The sequence below is a fragment of the Procambarus clarkii genome, chromosome 76 (genome assembly GCF_040958095.1).
Source record: "Procambarus clarkii isolate CNS0578487 chromosome 76, FALCON_Pclarkii_2.0, whole genome shotgun sequence".
NCBI lineage: Eukaryota > Metazoa > Arthropoda > Malacostraca > Decapoda > Cambaridae > Procambarus > Procambarus clarkii.
Window position 1 is genome coordinate 17,543,266 of NC_091225.1, and position 19,814 is coordinate 17,563,079.

The following is a 19,814-nucleotide window of genomic DNA, read 5'->3' on the forward strand; positions in this document are numbered from 1 at the left end:
AACAGCATATCACATACTACAATAAGTCACCAATAACATTCATTTTAATTAGTAATACAACAAATTACTTCTGTTGTTTAGTATCAAGACAAACATGAACGGCAGAGTAATGAAAAAACAAACATTTCAAAATGGTTTATTTTTTTTTTATTTTTACATTTCTATATACTGTACAGTACTTTAGGGACTCCACACAATGTTAAACTAATGATACATGAAATATGATGCAAGTGATGTAGAAAAATGGTCCATGATACCATACTGGTCCGAGAAACATTCATTATGTATATTGTGCCGATGGTTAGCATTTAATTACAATACTTTCTTAAATTCAACTAAAAATTAACGGCAAATCTTCAGACTTGCTGGAATTCTTAATCACCGATTTAACTAGTAAACTGGTATGGTTTTCTGCATTAACATCCATGTCGCCTAACATTCACAGCATCAGCCTCACCTTTTAAATCATTCACTTTTAACTTTCGCCAAAAGTTCAGAATCTCTGTACAGATGGTATTCCTTTTCTTCAAGTGTAATCTTAGTACCGCCAAATTCTGGTAGAAAAACCTCGTCTCCTACTGCCACTGCTGGAGGGATGACTGTACCAGACTGAAATACAGAGTTACGTTAAAATTATTAGTGTCTAGTAAAATTAAATCATTTAAATTCTTTAAAATTCTTTTAAATTCATTTAAAACTTTATACAGATTGCACAAATCGATTGTATTAGAATGCACATTTGATGAGATTTATATGCATGTTTAAGCTAAACATCATAAGGTGATAATTCTTTTTAAAATCTCACCTCAGTCTTTGCTCCTTCCCCCACTGCTACCACTTTGCCTGTCAGAACCTTAGCAAGTGACTTCTCTGGGATGAGGATGCCACTACTAGTTTTTGTCACAGCCTCTGCTTTCTGGACCAAAACACGGTCAAAAAGGGGAACAAATCGTCTCAAAAGACCAGCCTGAAAATGAAACGGTACACTTGTTTAACCAGCACAACATTTTTGTTTAGTAGATGATAGACATACAAACCTAGATATGTTTTGATAGTACATAGCCATAACATTCTCCCAAGACAGGAGGAATAACTACTACACTTGTGTATATAGTACATACAGAAAATAATTATTAAAAGAAGGCACCAAGCCAGGAAGACTATTTAGCAATGTTGCAATACAGTATTTATGAAAGAAAAGTATAGAAAATCTGTTCCTTTAATGTACTGTGTGCAAGAAACGAGGCGAAACTGTGGAGTGGAATCTTGAACCAGTATATGAATAGCCAAGTGTTACACCACAACTCCAAGGTATACCAACACTAACATTAAACCAGATATCAGCCGTCTTATCTCAAATCATGTTAGCATAACCATCTTCTTTCACCCGGCCAACATCCTTCCTACTATACTCCATTTAACACTTTTGTCTTTAATAATCCTCTTTATTAAATCTATTCATTCATTCATTCCATCAGCCTCTTACTCCAGTTAAATTTTTACATACAGTATCTTCTACTCACATCAGTTTTCTTGTCCTTCACTAGTTCACTCTTATTAACTGTTCTTGTTCCCACCGCCACACCTCGCAAAGCAGTCAACTAAATACTGTACAACCTTTACACATGCCACAGCAATAAGCTCCATTTGCTCTTAAGCCTCCTTCAAGACCACTTAACATTTGTACTTGTCTAGCAGTTCTCACTTAACCCATCTCGTGCCACAATCTAATCTTATAAAGGTACCAACACAACATATCTAAGTTGTGTAACTTCCTCTCGTACAATGCAAGAGTGTAATAGGGCAAGGCAAGGTACAATTATGCTTTCTACAATTACCTTTGTCGTTATGTACTTATTCCAAGCAACTACACAGTTCTAACCTGCCTTTGTCAACTTTTACTCTTAACAATTGTTTTTTAGCACAGCCAAATGGGCCAAATGAATTTTTATTAAAAACCCATATAAACAGCTAAAACCACTTAATAGTAGCTTAAAAATTAAATAATTTTTTACCATAAAACTTTCTTTTCAATTCCTAAAATACAAAACTTTTTAATATCTGTGGGATTTAGGAATCTTTAAAATGAAATAATATTTATAACTAAAATGTGGGTTCAGTGTACAATTCCTTGCAAAGCTTGCAATAAAATTAAGAGGAACTGGTAAACACCGACCCCTTAAAAAATAAACATTTATAGTCTGTCCCATCTGCCATATTACTGCACTACTTTCAATCCAACCCACCGTCATCTGCCTCCCACACTGGGAAGCATAGCACAGTTTACTGGCTGGGTAACAGCTGAACCATGGGAATTAGTGTCATCACCACAGCCTGGTTTTTGTGACATGCCGCTGAAAACTTGCCATACCAGTCTTATTTTTTTGGAAATATAAAACATCCTGCCACCAAGGCTTCTAAATAAACCTCGGAGCAATGTTTAACACATTAATATAAAAAATATGCAGTACTAGGCCCACGGTAGGTAGGTACTACTAGGTACAGTACTCGACCCACTCGGGGGCCTGACGTCTGAGTGGACAGCGCTCGGGGTTCGGAGTCTTAAGAGTCCAGGTTTGATCCCCGGCAGAGGTGGAAAAAAAATGGGAAGTTTCTTTCACCCTAATGCTCCTGTTCACCTAGCAGTAAATAGGTACCTGGGAGTTGACAACTGCTATGGGCTGCTTTCTGATGGTGTGTGTGTGTGTGTGTGTGTATTCACCTAGTTGTGCTTGCGGGGGTTGAGCCCCACTCTTTCGGCCTGCCTCTCAACTGTCAATCAACGATAATTTTTTCACCCCCCAGGAAGCAGCCCGTAACAGCTGTAACTTCCAGGTACCTATTTACTGCTAGGTAACGAGGGCATCAGAGTGAAAGAAACTCTGTCCATTTTTCTCCGCCATCCCCGGGGATCAAACCCTGGTCCGCCAGGATTAAGAGTCTGGAGTGCTGTCCACTCTGGCACCAGGTAAGTGTAGGTAGAAGTCTGTGTGGGGCACGTGTGAAAATTAGGAACAAGGACATGCCCAAAATGCTGTGTGTGCTAGTTGCTGTACAACAATGTAAGAACTTTTGTATATATAAATAAATAAAAAGAAAAAAAAAAAAGGTAAAAACATGGGTTTGTCAAATAGGGATAAGACAGTGCATATCAATGAAGCAAAATATTTTATGAAAATAAGACAATCATGCATGTGGCTTTGAAAATATAACAATACATTCATGGTTACTTTTCCCCATTTTTTGCTGCTCATTTGAAGGAAACAAGTCAGTGAAAAAGAAATTAGTTATTAAAAAAATAATACTGTAAAGGCTTTGCAACATTATTTTACCTAGGGCCAATAAAAATTTTAATATCTTTCAAGCAGTTTCGATACGAGACTGCAACACTGCTGCATATACTGTACCGACTTTTGCAGTTTCGATACGGAGCCCCTCAAGAGGACTCGGCAAAAAGGTAATGGTGAAGGCTTTTGTATCAATAAAGTAAAACCCTAAACTTGCAAGTCAACTGCCCTAGGGCTTCGTTTTCGAACCTTGGCTTCCTATATTGAGTACTTTAAACATTTTGACAAGAATAAACAGCAAAATTTGCAAATATGGCAGGATATATATTTTTTAATACAAATTTGGTTCAAAGACACTTTAAAACTTTAATTTAAAAAGATGGATGAAGTTCAATACTACAAATAATGTCCTCAACCTGTAATAATTACCAAATCAAAACTGGACAATGATGAAACTAACAAACCTAAATGCAAAAAATCAGTAATAAGTAGTTGCTCTTAAGCAAACTTCCACGCACAAATGTTCAAAAGCTGCATAATAAGTTTTAATACAGCTAGAGTATAAAGCTTTATACTCGGCTCGGGCATAGTGTTGCCCGAAACGCTGTGTATTAGTGGCTTTAGGTATTGTATGTACTTTAACTAAATAAAATTGTTATTATAGCTATAACCTGTGTTATATAGGCATAATGCAGCCAAATTTGGGTCAACCTAATATATAATAAATTTACTTGAATATTTATTAACAACAATCACTAAGTTAATCCCAGGAATTTGAGATATCCCTCAGGGAGGTAAAAAAAAAAAAAAAGTTATTCTGTAGAAAAGGAGAATTTACAAGTGACATTACACAAATATCTAAAATGAAGTTAAATCTATTAAACAATTTATATAAATTTACTAAATTTAGATTCACACGATCTCAAGGTAAATACCGTTGAATATTAATAAGGTTGACCATATACTTACGCAATGAAAGATTAAACCACGCCTGAATTTACCTGTTTAAAGGTCTCTCACATACCCACAATAGGTTCCCTACAGTGGCCTGCAATCTTAGTGCACAGAATATTGCAATATTTCTTTATTGCATCACAAAGAAATCTTATATAAGCCTGCCCATCCCAAGAGTCCTATTGCAACCCCAGCCGGCCTACAAGTCTCAAAAAACCTAATTTAACCCATCAATTAATCCAATTACAGCGTGGCTCGCATGCCCCAGCTCCCTCGCCTCCAGAGCCACGTATATACACCAATTACAGCTGACTGGGGACAGTACTTGCCATTGTAAATAAGATTTATATATGGAGAAGCAGCGGGAGATGTCTGCTGGCGGTAGCGTCGTCTGCGGTCTTCTGGAAGGCCAGGACCACATGGCCTCCCACGCCGGCCTCTCTCATATATATATAACTCCTCTACTCTTGTCTGATATATAATCATCCTATAACTACCATCTATTTCTTGCCCTGTTAATTAACTACGTTATTAAATGGCGACGGAATTATGCGAGTTATAATGTTTATACAATTTTGATGTTGGTAGTAGTGTATGGGTTTATTTTTGCATAATAGGTGTATGCAATATTAATACGGAATTAATAATGTCTATTACAGTATTTTTGAAATACATTTTAATATTATATAAAGATAGACGTGGAGAGGCAGAGCATATTCTAGAATAACGGCCCCTGAAGAGGCATAATCACAAAATATCAAAAACTTATATAATAAAGCTTCTTGTTGTTGATAAAACAATATAGCTTACGTGGTCAGCTGAGAAGCTCGATAAATAAGCAGCATAGGGAAATAGAATTACAAAGAGTGTTAGAGGGGGTAAATAAGGATGTAATAAGTGACAAGAGGGTAGAGTGTTGCGTCAGCGCGGGGCGTTATGCTCGGTGAGTGGGAGGCGGCGAGGGTGGCTGAGGAGCAGCGTCTAGCAGTCGTCTGCTCCTCGTGCGTCCTCCCTGTTCGACTCCCGCCGCCACCTCACATATCAACCCTACCAATTCGTCCCATATAACACCCCAAGTGAGTCAGGTATTGCAGGTGTGTGGCGAGGAAGAGTGTGTGATGCTGCTGGTGTGGGTGTTATGGCGGCGTGTTGTGTAGTGTAACAGTAATATAATCTTTTAATTAAATTGTTAGACCGGCTCACATGGCCGGGGTGAGGGTGCCGGGCGAGCCAGCTCCTGCCCTGCCCTCAAGCCTGGCATTATATACCACTCATGTCTAGGTTATTATTATGGACACGGGTTAATGTTATTCTTGCAGGAATGCGGGAATTAAAGTCACCGGCGAAGGTAATTAGTATTTGTGAGTTGGTTAGGCCACGTGTGTTGTACCTCCCGCTGTGTATTGCTGGTTCTATTGACGGGTACAACACTTGGTAACGCCTCGTGCAACATCTTGGTAACGCCTCGTGCAACATCTTGGTAACGCCTCGTGCAACATCTTGGTAACGCCTCGTGCAACATCTTGGTAACGCCTCGTGCAACATTATGGTAACGCCTCGTGCAACATCTTGGTAAACTCGTGCAACACTTGGTAAACTTCTCGTGCAACACCTTGGTAACGCCTCGTGCAACATCTTGGTAAACTTCTCGTGCAACACCGCCGCCAGTTCGGCTCTTATTTCGTATTAAAAATTAACCTGAAGCTAATGAGCTAACTAAACACTGCCTATCCTAGCACACTAAAATGCATAGGCCTACAAAAACGAAAATAACCACACCCTGGGATTTTTCTTGAGGGTAATTTTTTACACTAATAGCTTTATGGGAGGTTAGATATGTCTTTTAATAGATCCTGGCAGGTGGTAGCACAGCCTATCCTAAAATTATAGGAATTATAGGATGTATTTGGTCAGAAGTATCCATATACTGTTAACCCCTAAAGTTAGCCGTGTACAAAATTTCATTGTCAATTTAAAGGAGACAGTCGTTGATCTTGATGGTGGTTAAATAAGTAAACACAAATGATTAATATGTTTTGCATGGGATTAGAATTAGTCTATGCATTACTGCCAGAATACCAGTTTGGGCTCCACAGAATCCTGGTTGAGAAGTGCTGATAGTATGAAGTGACTTATACACTTTTAAATGCTGATTAATCTGTTAGCGAACTACATCTCGGCTGGAAAGGGCAGATCAACTTTATCATATAGATAATTAAAATTATTTGTTTGACTCGAGATGGGAGTAGGGGTGAAATATGCAGTAGTTAAATGGAGATGCTGTATGGTACAGGGTAGGTAGGCTATTCAAATGTGATTCAGGTCATTTGAATTATATATTTGTGCTGTAGTTATGTAAATTGATTGGGAGAGAAATGCAAATTTTTTGTAAATTAAATTTTTTATCCTAGTTCCTGGTGGGATCAGGACAGCCAAATTTCCAAAAGTTTTCTTATTTAGCATGGCTTGTGGTTGTGGGGTAAACAATATTTTTAGTGATTTTAATGTGCTTATTTTAAAGTGTTGAACCTTAAATTTCAGAAATGTACCGAGTAGCTTCTCTGTTGAGACTGCCGGCAGCTCGTCAGGCTTCGCTCAGTGTTCAAGCGAAACTTTACTCCAAAGATGTCAGGTTTGGGTCCGAAGTACGAGCCCTCATGCTACAGGGTGTTGATGTGCTGACTGATGCTGTAGCAGTTACTATGGGCCCTAAGGTTTGTTTATTTTCATGCATTTCTAAGTTCTTTATTTCGTATGTAGTACAACCTCGATTTTGTGAGCCATACAAGATCATCTCTGGGTTTGTTGCATTCAGAAATGGCTGTAAAGATATATAAATACATCTAGCATATTTCTCATTTCCTAGACTTGAAATCTCCATTTCAAATGAATAGGGACCTATGTTAGTGAATGAAAACCTGGTAATCTCAAAGTGAACCATGGAATTTGGCTTTAAGTAAATTCTTAAGGCTTTACCAAGGCCCCTCACTATTTCTTGTAATGTTACACTTGTCTATGAAAATCGTTATAAACTTTATTGGAGGCATATTGTAACCATTCACCCAACAAACCAAAATTCACTGCTGTAAGGCAAAGATAAAACATTCATACTGGTGCTTGTATTTAAGGTTTTGTATTAGTGGTAGAATGTTAACACATTCACGTCCCAGGCGTATGCACGAACAACTCCTGGCAGTGCAGATGAGCACTCGGCAACACTAAATGTGTACTAGTTGCGGTTTTCTAACCTTAATTCTCGTGCTACGTTGTTCGTTTTGGTATCATTGTGTTCGCTATTAAATTCCCCGCAGGTGTTCTATATGCATATATTGTCCAAAAGCCCAGCGTGACTCCCTTTAGCAAAGCCTAAAGTTACCCGTGAACGAGCACCAATTTGCACATCCGCAGCCAAATGTGTATACTCGTTCAGTTTGATAACATCAGTTTTTGTTACTTTCATTTTGGTATCAAATTGTTCGCAATAAAAAGAGGCATATTTTAAAACTACTCGCATAATATGTAGAGCAATAAATGGAATTTTAATTATGGACGCTTGTCATCACACAATTATTTATCTTTCCGGTGTTCTGACATAATTTTCGTGTTACATCTTTCATTTTGGTATCAAATATTGTTCATAATGTACAGGCATGCATTGTAAAACTATTCCCATAATAATAGCACAATAAATAGAATTTTAACATTTTAAAATTTTGACCAAAAGTGTTTATAATTTTTCAAGTGTTCTGACATCAAGTTTCATGTTACATCTTTCATTTTGGTATAAAATTGTGTGCCCTCTAAAGGTGCTCATTTTGAAACTATCCCGAAGTCAATCAGATAATAAATTAATTTTATACAAATTTATTTTATCAACGCACATCATGTCCGATGCTCGGACTCGGAGAAAAAAAATCAAACGCAAGTTGCGTTTGAACAGTGCTATAGTGTTAACTTGATAAGGGGAATCTTGAATTCAGCATTTGATCATACTTGAGTATAATTCTGAAACCGTTTGTGCTAATTTTAATTTTGTTTCTAGGGTCGTAATGTTATTATTGAGCAGAGCTGGGGCAGCCCCAAGATTACTAAAGATGGAGTAACTGTTGCAAAGGCAGTAGAGTTAAAAGACAAGTTCCAGAATATTGGAGCAAAGCTTGTACAAGATGTTGCAAACAACACAAATGAAGAAGCTGGAGATGGCACAACTACCGCTACAGTCCTGGCTCGCACAATTGCCAAGGAAGGCTTCGATAGAATTAGCAAAGGTGCCAATCCTATTGAGATTAGGTAAGATGATTAGGTCTTGTTTTATAAACAAATTGAAAGTTGTTAATTTATGGAATGCCTTGGTGTATTGGCGGGTAATATTAAAGACCATTGTATAGTAAAGCAATGGTCTTAAAAAAAAAACAATTTTATTGCATGTAGTTCTCAAAATTACCTAATTTGTATGATGATAAACAGCACGTGATAACTAATGATCTTGCAGATCCAATTCTGAAATTATAAGTTAGTTTTCACTGTCACTTTACAATTTGCAAATAGGTAACCATTTTCTTGATTAAAGGCGAGGTGTAATGGTGGCAGTTGATGCTGTAGTTGAGCATTTGAGAAGCCTCTCCCGCCAAGTCACCACTCCAGGAGAGGTTGCACAAGTTGCCACAATATCTGCTAATGGGGACCAAGATGTTGGTGCACTAATTTCATCTGCCATGGAGAAGGTAAAAATAAAGTTAATGTATTATTCATTGTTTAATTTGACAAATGGGCTCTTAAAGGGGCAGGGATGTGAAGATGGAGCATAGGAACAGTGCCCAACCATTTGGTTAACAATGCAGATCCTACTAGAAGTGAAATTTGGATTTTACACATTTAATTTTACCATAATAAGAAATTCTTTTAACATTTGTTTCATTATTCAGCTTTACAGAGCTTGATAGTGTTAGGCTATGCACATTGTAATTGCACATCTCGACCATTAGACATAACAATAGACCTTCCTCGCCCTCCCTCCTTTTCTCTCGATCCACTTTCCCACCACAGTTAATACTGGTGGTCCAGCCTCTCTGCACATTTCAGGCTGTAAACATTCTGGGCTTCATGGGCTGGTTGGTGTCAACCTGTAGGGTTGATTTTCCTATGCTGATGCTGATTTCTCACTTTCATTTTGGGGTTATAACTACAAATTTGGATGAGCAGAGAGAACATTTTATTAAACAAGAGCACCTACAGTAGGTATATTTTGCCTATCCACCCGTGTTTCCCTATACTTTGTTTTGAACCTTAGAGAAATATACATACTACTATAAATATAAATAAATGTCTCTTAATAGCCAAGAAGAGTTCATATTTGTATTGGAAAAGTGTCCTAGCACTGAGAAATCATCTTAATAGAAACTTGCTGATATTTTGCAGGTTGGTCGCAGTGGTGTAATAACTGTGAAGGATGGCAAGACACTAAAGGATGAGCTGGAGGTAATGTCTCATTGCTACAAATTGAATGCAGTTTCTAAAGATTATTTTAAGCACTTAGTATCCTATATTTAGATGTGCACAAAGCATGCCTTGTATTGTTGAAGTCTTATTTTGTAAACCAAGTATGACAGGAATATTGGCAATGGAGAACCATTAGTGTTTTGTTAATGATTCTGAAATTTAAGTCCATATACATAATTATTGGTTTGATTAAATAAATTTATGGGACCATTGCATTATTTTTTTTACAAAATTAATTTTTGGTTAACATTTTAAGACATTTTAACAAAGTTGGACAACTATGTGCTTGCTTACAGTAATTATATTTAAATCTGAAAGTTTGTCCAATATTTTGTTACAGTTATCTCGGGCATGTTAATTTGAATGCTGCCTGGTTACGAATTTAATTTTCGTAATTGTCTTGTTTCGTTTTCTAATCTGTACTTTGCTGACTAATCTAACTAGGTATACTACCAGGGATACTCTTAACTAGGTCAAATATTGTTGGCTAGAAAATGCGGTGCACTACTTGAAGCACAAATGCCAAGAAAGTACCACAAGTTCCTGACTCTAGGTTAAAAGGCATTGTTAAAGTTCTCTGGTAAATTTTAACATTTTTATATTGCCAATTGTTCTCTGGCAAGTAGATGTGCCTCGACTCAATTAAATTAACTTAATTATATTACTAAGTAAACATGTTTGAAAGAAGGCAGTAGTGCTTGCTATACTGTTGCTAAAAAAAAAATTCATCAACTTGGCCTTTCCTGTGGCTAACTTCACCTGCCTTCCACAGTCCTTAAATATTTTTCTAGTTGATAATGGTTTAGGATGGACTGAAATGTCCTCGCTTACTAAAATTTGTAGGTTGGTGCCTTAATTTTGTTATTGTCTGCATGTGATTGTTTTTCATTAATATTCGTGTGTATTGTGTGTCAATTCTTTACATGTATGATGAATTCTTGGATTCCCCTACATACATTCACTGACTGAAATACAACGAATCTGATATGGCAAGTTAGTGTGGATGTTTTAATTTGTATGTATTGTATTCTTGACTGCACGTTTCTCTTTCCATTAGGTGATTGAAGGAATGAAGTTTGACCGAGGTTACATTTCTCCATATTTTATCAATACAAGCAAAGGTGCCAAGGTCGAATTTCAAGATGCACTACTACTACTGTCGGAGAAAAAAATTTCATCGATCCAGTCTATCATCCCAGTACTGGAGCTTGCCAATGCACAGAGGCAAGTTCATTTACTGTCATCTATGTAACATTATGGGCAAGCATTTTTCTGTAATAGTATTTGAGTATTTGCATTGATATCAGTAATTGAGATGGTGAATTATTAATACCAGTATTCTGAATTTAACCACAGGAAGCCACTTGTAATCATTGCTGAAGATGTTGATGGAGAAGCATTGAGCACACTTGTAGTGAATCGTTTGAAGATTGGCTTGCAGATTGCAGCAGTCAAGGCTCCTGGTTTTGGAGACAATCGAAAGAATACTCTACAAGATATTGCTATTGCCACTGGTGGTATAGTTTTCAATGATGAAGCCAGTATGGTGAAGATTGAGGACGTTCAAGTAAGTTACTTATGAATGTTTTGAAAGCCTGGATGATATTTTTGGTGTTTTCGCAGGGAATATTTGTGTTGTGAACATTCTTTAAAAAATGTGATTGGAAATTGGCTTGGTTTAATATTTTCATTGGGTGTACTGCTTGAAAGTTTAACTATCATGCATCTTCATTTGCTAAAGAAAATTTGTTAAAATAATCATGAAATATTTAATGACCTTGTTATTTTTATCCAGCTGCATGATCTTGGGGTCGTTGGAGAAGTACAGATTACAAAGGATGACACACTTCTTCTGAAAGGGAAAGGCAAGACATTGGACATTGAGAGACGTATTGCTCAACTCACTGAGCAGATAGAAGAGAGCAGTTCTGAGTATGAGAAGGAAAAAATGCAAGAAAGAATGGCGAGACTATCTAAAGGTGTTGCCGTAATTAAGGTCGGAGGATCATCAGAGATAGAAGTAAATGAAAAGAAGGACCGTGTTAATGATGCCCTTTGTTCAACTAGAGCTGCTATTGAAGAGGGTATTGTTCCTGGTGGTGGTGTTGCTCTAATTCGTTGCATACCAGCACTAGACAAACTTACCCCTGCCAATAATGACCAGCGAATGGGCATAGAAATTATCCGTAAGGCTATTCAGACACCTTGCCTTACCATTGCTAAGAATGCTGGTGTGGATGCTTCGGTAATTGTCAACAAAGTAATTGAAGCTTCTGGTGACACTGGTTATGATGCTGCAAATGGGGTTTTCGTGAATCTCATTGAAGCAGGAATTATTGATCCAACAAAGGTAAGCAATGTGAAATGTGACTTATGGTATGGCATAAAAATCAATATCGTCATTTTAGTGTGGTAAAATTTGCAGAATCTGGTTAATGTATTGCAGACCTTGAAATAAGAAACTTAGGACTTCGCACTATGCAATTGTATTTTTAATGCCTCCACGGCTACAAGCTTTTAATAATTATACTGAGCTGCATGTTACTTGTGCAGTTCCCATCTTTTATTGGCCGTGAAGTCTCGCTGCTTAGTTTGTGCCATTCTTTTCACTGCAGACCAAAAGTTACCCCACTGAACAATAATGTGCATATATGGTTTGGCCTTTTGGACATCTTCATATGCTTAAGGTTTTGTTGGCTTGTATATTAACTTGACCTTAGCCAAATGGTTTTTACTTAATCATAACTTTGTATTTTAGCATACAAATTTCCTACAAAATGCAGGATTATCAATTTCGATCTCTAGACAACCCTATATGGAGATGGAGGATGCCTGCTTTGATTCAATCCATATGACTGATTAAATAGGTATTGAATTTTTATTTTTTTAGCATTTTCTAATTTCATTTAATGTTCACAGGTTGTGCGAACAGCTCTTACAGATGCTGCTGGTGTTGCTTCACTTCTGACCACAGCAGAGGCAGTCATCACAGAGATCCCTAAGGAGGAGCCAGCTGGTGGTATGGGAGGAGGAATGGGTGGCATGGGAGGAATGGGTGGTATGGGGGGAATGGGTGGCATGATGTAAGACAATTTATTTAATAAGATTGTACTGAAAGCACTTCCCCGTGTTAATGTCAGTTCCTTTGTTTTTGAACATGACCAATTTTGGTATAACTGAGTTTTTTGTTTGTTACAGTATGCAGAAAAAGCACAGGGTCAAAGGTAATTTGAATGAACTAAACTCATTTTGCACAAGTTCGGAGAACACTTATCATTCCAAACTGGGCTGCTGCATCAGATTGTACTCCATTTTCATCTTCATATCATCATCATACCTTAAGTGAATACATGTTGCATGTTATATTAACTTGATAATTGTAAGTGCTGAATGTTTGTACAAAGTGTAGATAAGCTTGTGTAGATAATTAAGGGGTAATAACTCTTCCCTATATTAAATTAAGATGTTTTGAGCTGGAATTTTTATTACCTTTTATGAATGATTATCAAAAAGCACCGTGCTGGGAACACTGGCACTGTCAGTGTTGGGTGCCAATATGAGAACGTGTATATCTAGGGTATTTAATACAAATTACCTCCAAGGGAAAGACAGATAGTCCTGAAAATCTGGACACTGCAAGGTGCATGACTGAAGTGGAACAAGGAGCATAAGGTCAATGGAAGAGTGGGTAGAAATCTAAATGCAGTTAGCCTCGGCAGCAGCGTCTCCACTTAACAAAGATGGGGTGAGCATCTAACTAAAGCCAAATTGGCCATTTTGTTGAACAGATTTTAGAAAAGTTGAATTTAAACTGATAGACAGTGTGCCCTCAAATGATAAAGTGCATACAAAATTTAATAAAGTTCCACCGTAGAGGCTAATCTGAGGCATGTGGCATATATAGGTTTCGTCAGACCAAAAGTAGCCGGCACTGTTGTCACTGACCATTGCACTCTTCACAGATAGGGAGTGTAAATGAAACTTTAATGAGTTTCAGAAGGGTAAGAGGGAAAAAAAAGCCTTTCCCATGTAGACGAAACCACACTAGAAAGTAAAGGGACGACAACGTTTCGTCCTGGACCATTCTCAGGTTGATTGCGAGAATAGTCCAGGACGGACCGAAATGTCGTCCCTGCACTTTCTAGCGTGTGGTTTGGTCAACATATTTCAGCCACGTTATTGTGACAAGCCTGCTTACCTATGTAGGTCAGTCTTACAAAAGTTTGAGTTAATTACCAAAAGAAGGCACCAAGATGGCAAGACTTTTGTAGCACCATGAAAGTCTTTGAGGAGAGTGATGTCAAAGATATGATTCGCCAAAGATTCTATGGAGGGACAGACTGGAAGCAAGAGACGCACGTCCTGAAAGCCTGGACACTCCACAAGAACATGTGCGACTAAGGACAAGCAAAACTTTGTAAGAGGAGTGTATGTATCCGCTGCCCAGGAAATATGAGACTAGACCAAGTAAGACAAGGGCATTAGAGCATTCAACTCTGAAGAGCTATGAATGATTAGACCAGCTGCCTGTACAAGAAAATTAATTCTATATTGAATATTCAGTCTAATTGATTGTCAATTTAGTGGTGGTTCCAAAGCTCTGCCAACAGATTGGCAGTAATAATTTAGCCCCTCAACATTTTATCAATTATTTCCTGGTAAATAAAATGTCTTTTTGTTTATATTTATTTATTAATTATATGTTACATGAAAAACACCAAGCTTTCATAATTCTCAGGACTCATTTTAACCGATCCATAATTTTAGGGTTTAAATACCTTGACTATTATAGTAAACTATTACATTAGTACATGATCATCCTAAAGTAATGCAAGACAAATATATTACATGGATAGGCCATATGCCAATGTCTTTACATGTAGCAATGCAAATTTAGGACTCATTAAAGAACTGCTAAACATCTATTCAAATATATACATTATACAAGTGACATGAATTGCTGCCACTACACAATATTGGTCAACCAAAACTCTGAATTGGCCTTCATGCTATCAAAATTCTACAAAAGTGTCATTCCTCCTTGTGAAAACTCCATCTGTATAGCAGGTTCTTGGAAGGCCAGCCAGTCTGAGGCATGGGTAGGAAGTATTCCCATGCTATGGCATTTATATACCGCCAAACCAACATTCACCAGGTTTCCCAACAGATAGATCAGTTTCTGGGGGAAGAAAAAAAATAATGTTATTTTATATAATTAAGTTGACTGTGATGGCAGTACTGTACATAAATGATCGGGTTATTCCCAATCATGCACTTTACCCATGTACCACAACATGGTGTAAGTTGTACAACCTGGGAGCCATTTGGATGTTTGATTCTAGCATGTAATTTGCAGTGGAAATAATCTAGAAACAAACCAATACATAACTTAACATTTCCAAAGCATATAGTACACCACAAGTGAGCCTTCTTCTTCAACTTCAATATTATCCAGTAATACAGTACAGTATTACAAAAATGCCTAATAATGGTTATTTATAAATACAAAAATATGATGTGCATGCAGCTCAAAAATGTCAAGAAAGTTTGCGTTATTGGTGGAAAAAGTTAATTAAACTTACTTGTAGTCCGGCATGTGTACCCTCAATGGTCTTAAAAGTGGCATTTGTGGCCCAAAGTGCCTTGATTGGCCGCAACAGCATCATGCCCACCATCATAATGGGAAATATACTGATACTGCTTCCAGCCATGAACATTAAAAACAAGTTCATTGGTACCTGTAAAAATCAAACATTAGTGATAATTATTTACGATTAGATAATTAACTACAAGTCTATTATTAAAAAGTATAAAAGTGAAATTTGTAGACCAGTGTTTCTCAACTGGGTTCTGAGAGAAAACTGTCAAAGTTTATATTTTGTGTTTACAGATATGGTTGATTTTGTGACAAAAAATATATATAAATATATATTACTGTATACAATAATTTTTATGCAGAAGCTACTTGAACATGAAAATTATTTCAAGGGTTCCATAGGGTTGAAAAGGTTGAGAAATGCTGCTACTGACTATCCAAGTTTCACTTATTTTGCTAGAGGAAGTTAAGAGTGTACGTTTTTACCCGTGCAAAGTGTTAAGTTCTTTGTCTAAATTTGCAGTACAGAATTCAATCACACTGCCATAATTTACCTTAATTTATTTGAGGGCCACTATCTTTCTGGTGGCCTTGACAAGGACATGATGCCAGCAGCTTGTCAAAGGAACCTCTCCCTCCCATTTATATGCTAAATCATACTGCAATGTGTGCTATAATTTTTAACATTTCTAGGGAAAATTATACGTTTTAATTTTATTACCTTGTTCCTTTCTAAAGCATAGAGTGATTAGTTTGATATTAATATAGGTGCATGCCAAGGTTGAGTGATGGCACATTGGTGATTCAATATATAAAAAGATGGTATTCATGAAAGTCAAAGAATATAAGAAAGATGGAAACCTACTGTATGAAATTAGGGATAGGAATATGCCAAATTTATTTCCTCCAGATACTACACTTCCTGTAGCAAAATGATACAGATTTATGTAGACTAGTTAAAATGTTATCAATGCGAGTGAGAATACTGTACTGTACAGTTAAAAGTTTTGTGGAGAGGATAAAACTGTGACTAATGAAGTGCTGGCAGCTGATCTAAGTTTCAATATCTGCAGTAGAAATGGAGACTGATAAAACATATGTGGCATCAGGAGAATAGATTATGAATGATTACTTGTACAAATTAAAATTTGTGGAAAGACATGAAATGTTAAAGGTACTATATCACTAGATTAAGGTATATCGAGATGATATGGGCATGTTGATAAAAGAATATGTCGGTTTATAATGTCTGTATGTCTATCCTATGTTGAAAGCTAGATGCTTGGGCTAGCCTCACTCAACTTTCAAAGATGAATCATGGGGGATTACAGGAGTGACACAGGCAAGTTAGGGTTTGCCCCAGTGCAACACTTAATATATATTAGCATCTAAAGCAACCCCTGGGATTTTCATGAAGTCTGAAATACAATCAGGGGTTATGTTTTCTGTAAAGTTACAATGCTTATTCTCACCATTTTAACCCATGCTGCATTTTCGTAGTTTACTCAAAAATGAATGTGAACTCACTCAGGTTACAGTATTACATTTTCTGAGATAATAGTGATGGGGTGATGTTGGTGGAGAGGCAAGAGACAGGGAGATTAAGAGGGAGAATGGATGTGGGGGAGAAAGAAGGAGAGGGGGCCAGGGGAAGGGGTAGACCCACAGGCACAGCCAAGTACCCCCATCTAGTAGATAAGAGAATGCTGAAGTATCTTTTGAGGATAGAGAAGAGCAGGTATGGCAAGTGTGAGAAAGCAGGGAATCAGTTTGAAAGGCTCTCTGGATACTGAAAAAAAACCTTGATATCTCATGGAAAATCTCGAGCTAAAGATTATAGGATTGGTAAGGCAACTAGGCATGATCATTTTCACCTTTAGGGGGTCATGGTCTGACCTTTGAAAATAAGGTTTTGAGGCTGGGGCCTAAGAAATTCTGGGGACAAAGATGAATATCTTTAGTCAGGTTTTCCTGGTGGATATCCATCATTCAGATGGTCATTAAGCAATTTTAATATTTATTATGGTTTTGGGATTTTCCACTCATTTCAGATCTGCTTTGCTTTTGTTACACAATATTTGTAGCAGAGGTGAATTTTGTACAGAAATAGCTTGAACATAATCTTAATATCTATAGTGAGAGTGAAATGAGGACATACAAACCTGGGGAGTAGAAGAACTCCCAGAACCCCCTTCTGGAAAGATCCAGGTCAAATTACTGAATAACTATTCTCATAGGAAAATCTAATCTAATCCTCCATTCATATTATAATTAAACGTGTCAGTACTCTAAATACCACTTTCATTACACGAGTAATCACACTAACGTGATGTATCAGTGAGAAAATCCATAGGAGCGGTGATGAGGAGTCAAACATATGCAGTGGGTGTTCCCATGCACATGCCTAGACAACTAGGCTATGACATGGTCATGACCTAGTTGTCTAGGGTGTGTGGGGATATATCCAATTAGATATATTGGATATATCTAATTGTTAGATATATCCAATGATTATGTGCCCATGGCAGGTAGGTGCATGCATAAAAACTCACCGACTTTAGCGGACTAAGTGCAGTATCCCAAGCTTTTTTAATGACAAGGTTTGGGTCTCCTTGCCTGTTGGCCTCAGCATGAACCTGGTTCACTGAACTTCTATAACCTGGAGGTGCTGGCAGATTATCACTACCACGTTCTCCTCTTCGACCTGCTAGGTCCAGTGCCCATTTACGTCTGTGTGCAGTTGTGCGATTGGCCATCTTAACAGCTGTAATTAAATGAGTATTATGCAATTTTTGTACTGTACAGCAAACTGTATATCAATAAAGACAATTTTATTTGCAGATCTTAAGTAATTATCAAAAGAAGGTACCAAGCTGGAAAGAATATGTAGCTTGCAGATAAATGAGATAAAGATTTAAGATAAATGTTTAAATGGTTGACTAAAAAAATAAGGAGCTGCAAATTAAAGTAAGATAATAAATGTACAGGTGGTATCATATGCCAAAGAGTAAATTAGAGACATTCATATGGCTAACATTTCAATAGTTCATCAATACCTTGGAGGGGTATACAATTTCAGTGGTTCACTTCCAAGTGTGGAGTTTTTTAAATAACATTAATAAATAAAATTAAATTTTGTGAGATTTTTCTATGAAAACCACAGATTTAAATATATAAAATCATACCAGAGCTTGGTAAAGTTTCTTACCAAGAAAGGTTGAGGGCCTCAGGACTAACAATACTACAAACTCAACGTCACAAGGCTGATGTATCCTAGTCAATCCTAGCCCTGTGTTTCGTTTAAGTTCCTCATTTTCACCATACCTAAGTACAGTACCTGGAACTTATCACCATTAAGCCTCATGTTGTTTTCAGTTGCCCAATCAAAGACTTTATTAATATCTGCCTGTAGTTTTTCAGTGTCTTCTGTAGAGGCAATTTTTATCCTAATATTTATCTATCTTTATTGACTATCCTTGTCAATATATGTGTTGGGAAACAGGCAGCCAGTGTGTGTTTATACATAATAGGCTTATATCGCGGTCCCCATTTCCCCAGGACACAACCCCACAACAAGCTGACTAACTCCTAGCTACCTTAGGGGCCTGACAGCTGAGTAGACTCAGTGGACTTCGGATTCGTGGTCCTGAGGTTCCGGGTTCGATTCCCAGTGGTAGCGGAAACAAATGGGCAGAGTTTCTTTTACGCTGATGCCCCTGTTATCTATCAGTAAATAGGTACCTGGGAGTTAGACAGATGAGAGTACATAGCATGCTCTCTCTCTACATATATATACAGTATATATATAGATACATATAGGGTATGCACTTCATATATATGAAATGCATTGGTCCTACTTGTAACCTGACAACCCAGGTTCAATCCCTAGGCAAGACAGAGAGGGTATGTTTCCTTTCACCTGATGCCTCAGTGCACCTAGTAATAACTAGGTACCCAAGAGTTAAGACAATTACTGTGGGTTATATCCTAGGGAAAGTCAGTCACTGGCCAAGGCAAACCTTGATTAGTATAAGTGCAGGCTTCCTGTCCCCCCGACAACCGGGAAACAAGATGAACCATTAGACTAGGATAGCTAAGCTCTTGTAATATTCTTGACCACGTTTCACACAAAAGTTTCCTCTACTCGCTAAAAACTTGTGCATGGGAAACAATACACATTATATCATGCGGTTACTGTTTATTATATATGGCTAAGTAGCCTTCAAGTACTCACAGAATATTATTATAAACACTGAGAAATGACGTGTGATGTTGACGCCTGGTGAGCCTAGGGATACAAGTCACTTGGTACACAACACGGAACCCATTTCGTACAAAACGCTTTGTACGTTCCATATTTATTTATTTATTTATTTATTTATTTATATACAAGAAGGTACATTGGTACATTGGATACAGATGGCGTTCACACCTCTTCACCCTTGACTTCATTTAGTGCAAGCAGTCCAGCGTGATGG

General features: G+C 37.4%; 3 protein-coding genes across 3 annotated transcripts; 1 reads left to right on the forward strand and 2 right to left on the reverse strand.

The window, feature by feature from the left end:
- Positions 1-122: 122 nt before the first annotated feature.
- Positions 123-4,724, reverse strand: LOC123771481 (10 kDa heat shock protein, mitochondrial). Its single transcript, XM_045764040.2, has 3 exons — positions 4,571-4,724; positions 806-967; positions 123-609 (listed from the first exon to the last, which is right to left on the reverse strand). Exons 1-3 carry the CDS (start codon positions 4,571-4,573, stop codon positions 466-468), a joined length of 309 nt encoding a protein of 102 aa, XP_045619996.1. The 5' UTR covers positions 4,574-4,724; the 3' UTR covers positions 123-465.
- A 435-nt stretch (positions 4,725-5,159) lies between these two features.
- On the forward strand, positions 5,160-13,212 carry Hsp60A (Heat shock protein 60A). The gene is made up of 9 exons (XM_069313689.1): positions 5,160-5,317; positions 6,783-6,955; positions 8,284-8,531; positions 8,812-8,965; positions 9,660-9,719; positions 10,798-10,968; positions 11,101-11,307; positions 11,536-12,090; positions 12,660-13,212. The coding sequence occupies exons 2-9, from the start codon at positions 6,785-6,787 to the stop codon at positions 12,825-12,827; spliced, it is 1,734 nt and encodes a 577-aa protein (XP_069169790.1). The 5' UTR covers positions 5,160-5,317; positions 6,783-6,784; the 3' UTR covers positions 12,828-13,212.
- Positions 13,213-14,412: 1,200 nt separating this feature from the next.
- Positions 14,413-19,725, reverse strand: EMC4 (ER membrane protein complex subunit 4). The gene is made up of 4 exons (XM_045764042.2): positions 19,571-19,725; positions 17,889-18,100; positions 15,323-15,478; positions 14,413-14,919 (listed from the first exon to the last, which is right to left on the reverse strand). Exons 2-4 carry the CDS (start codon positions 18,090-18,092, stop codon positions 14,761-14,763), a joined length of 519 nt encoding a protein of 172 aa, XP_045619998.1. The 5' UTR covers positions 18,093-18,100; positions 19,571-19,725; the 3' UTR covers positions 14,413-14,760.
- Between the last annotated feature and the right edge of the window lie 89 nt (positions 19,726-19,814).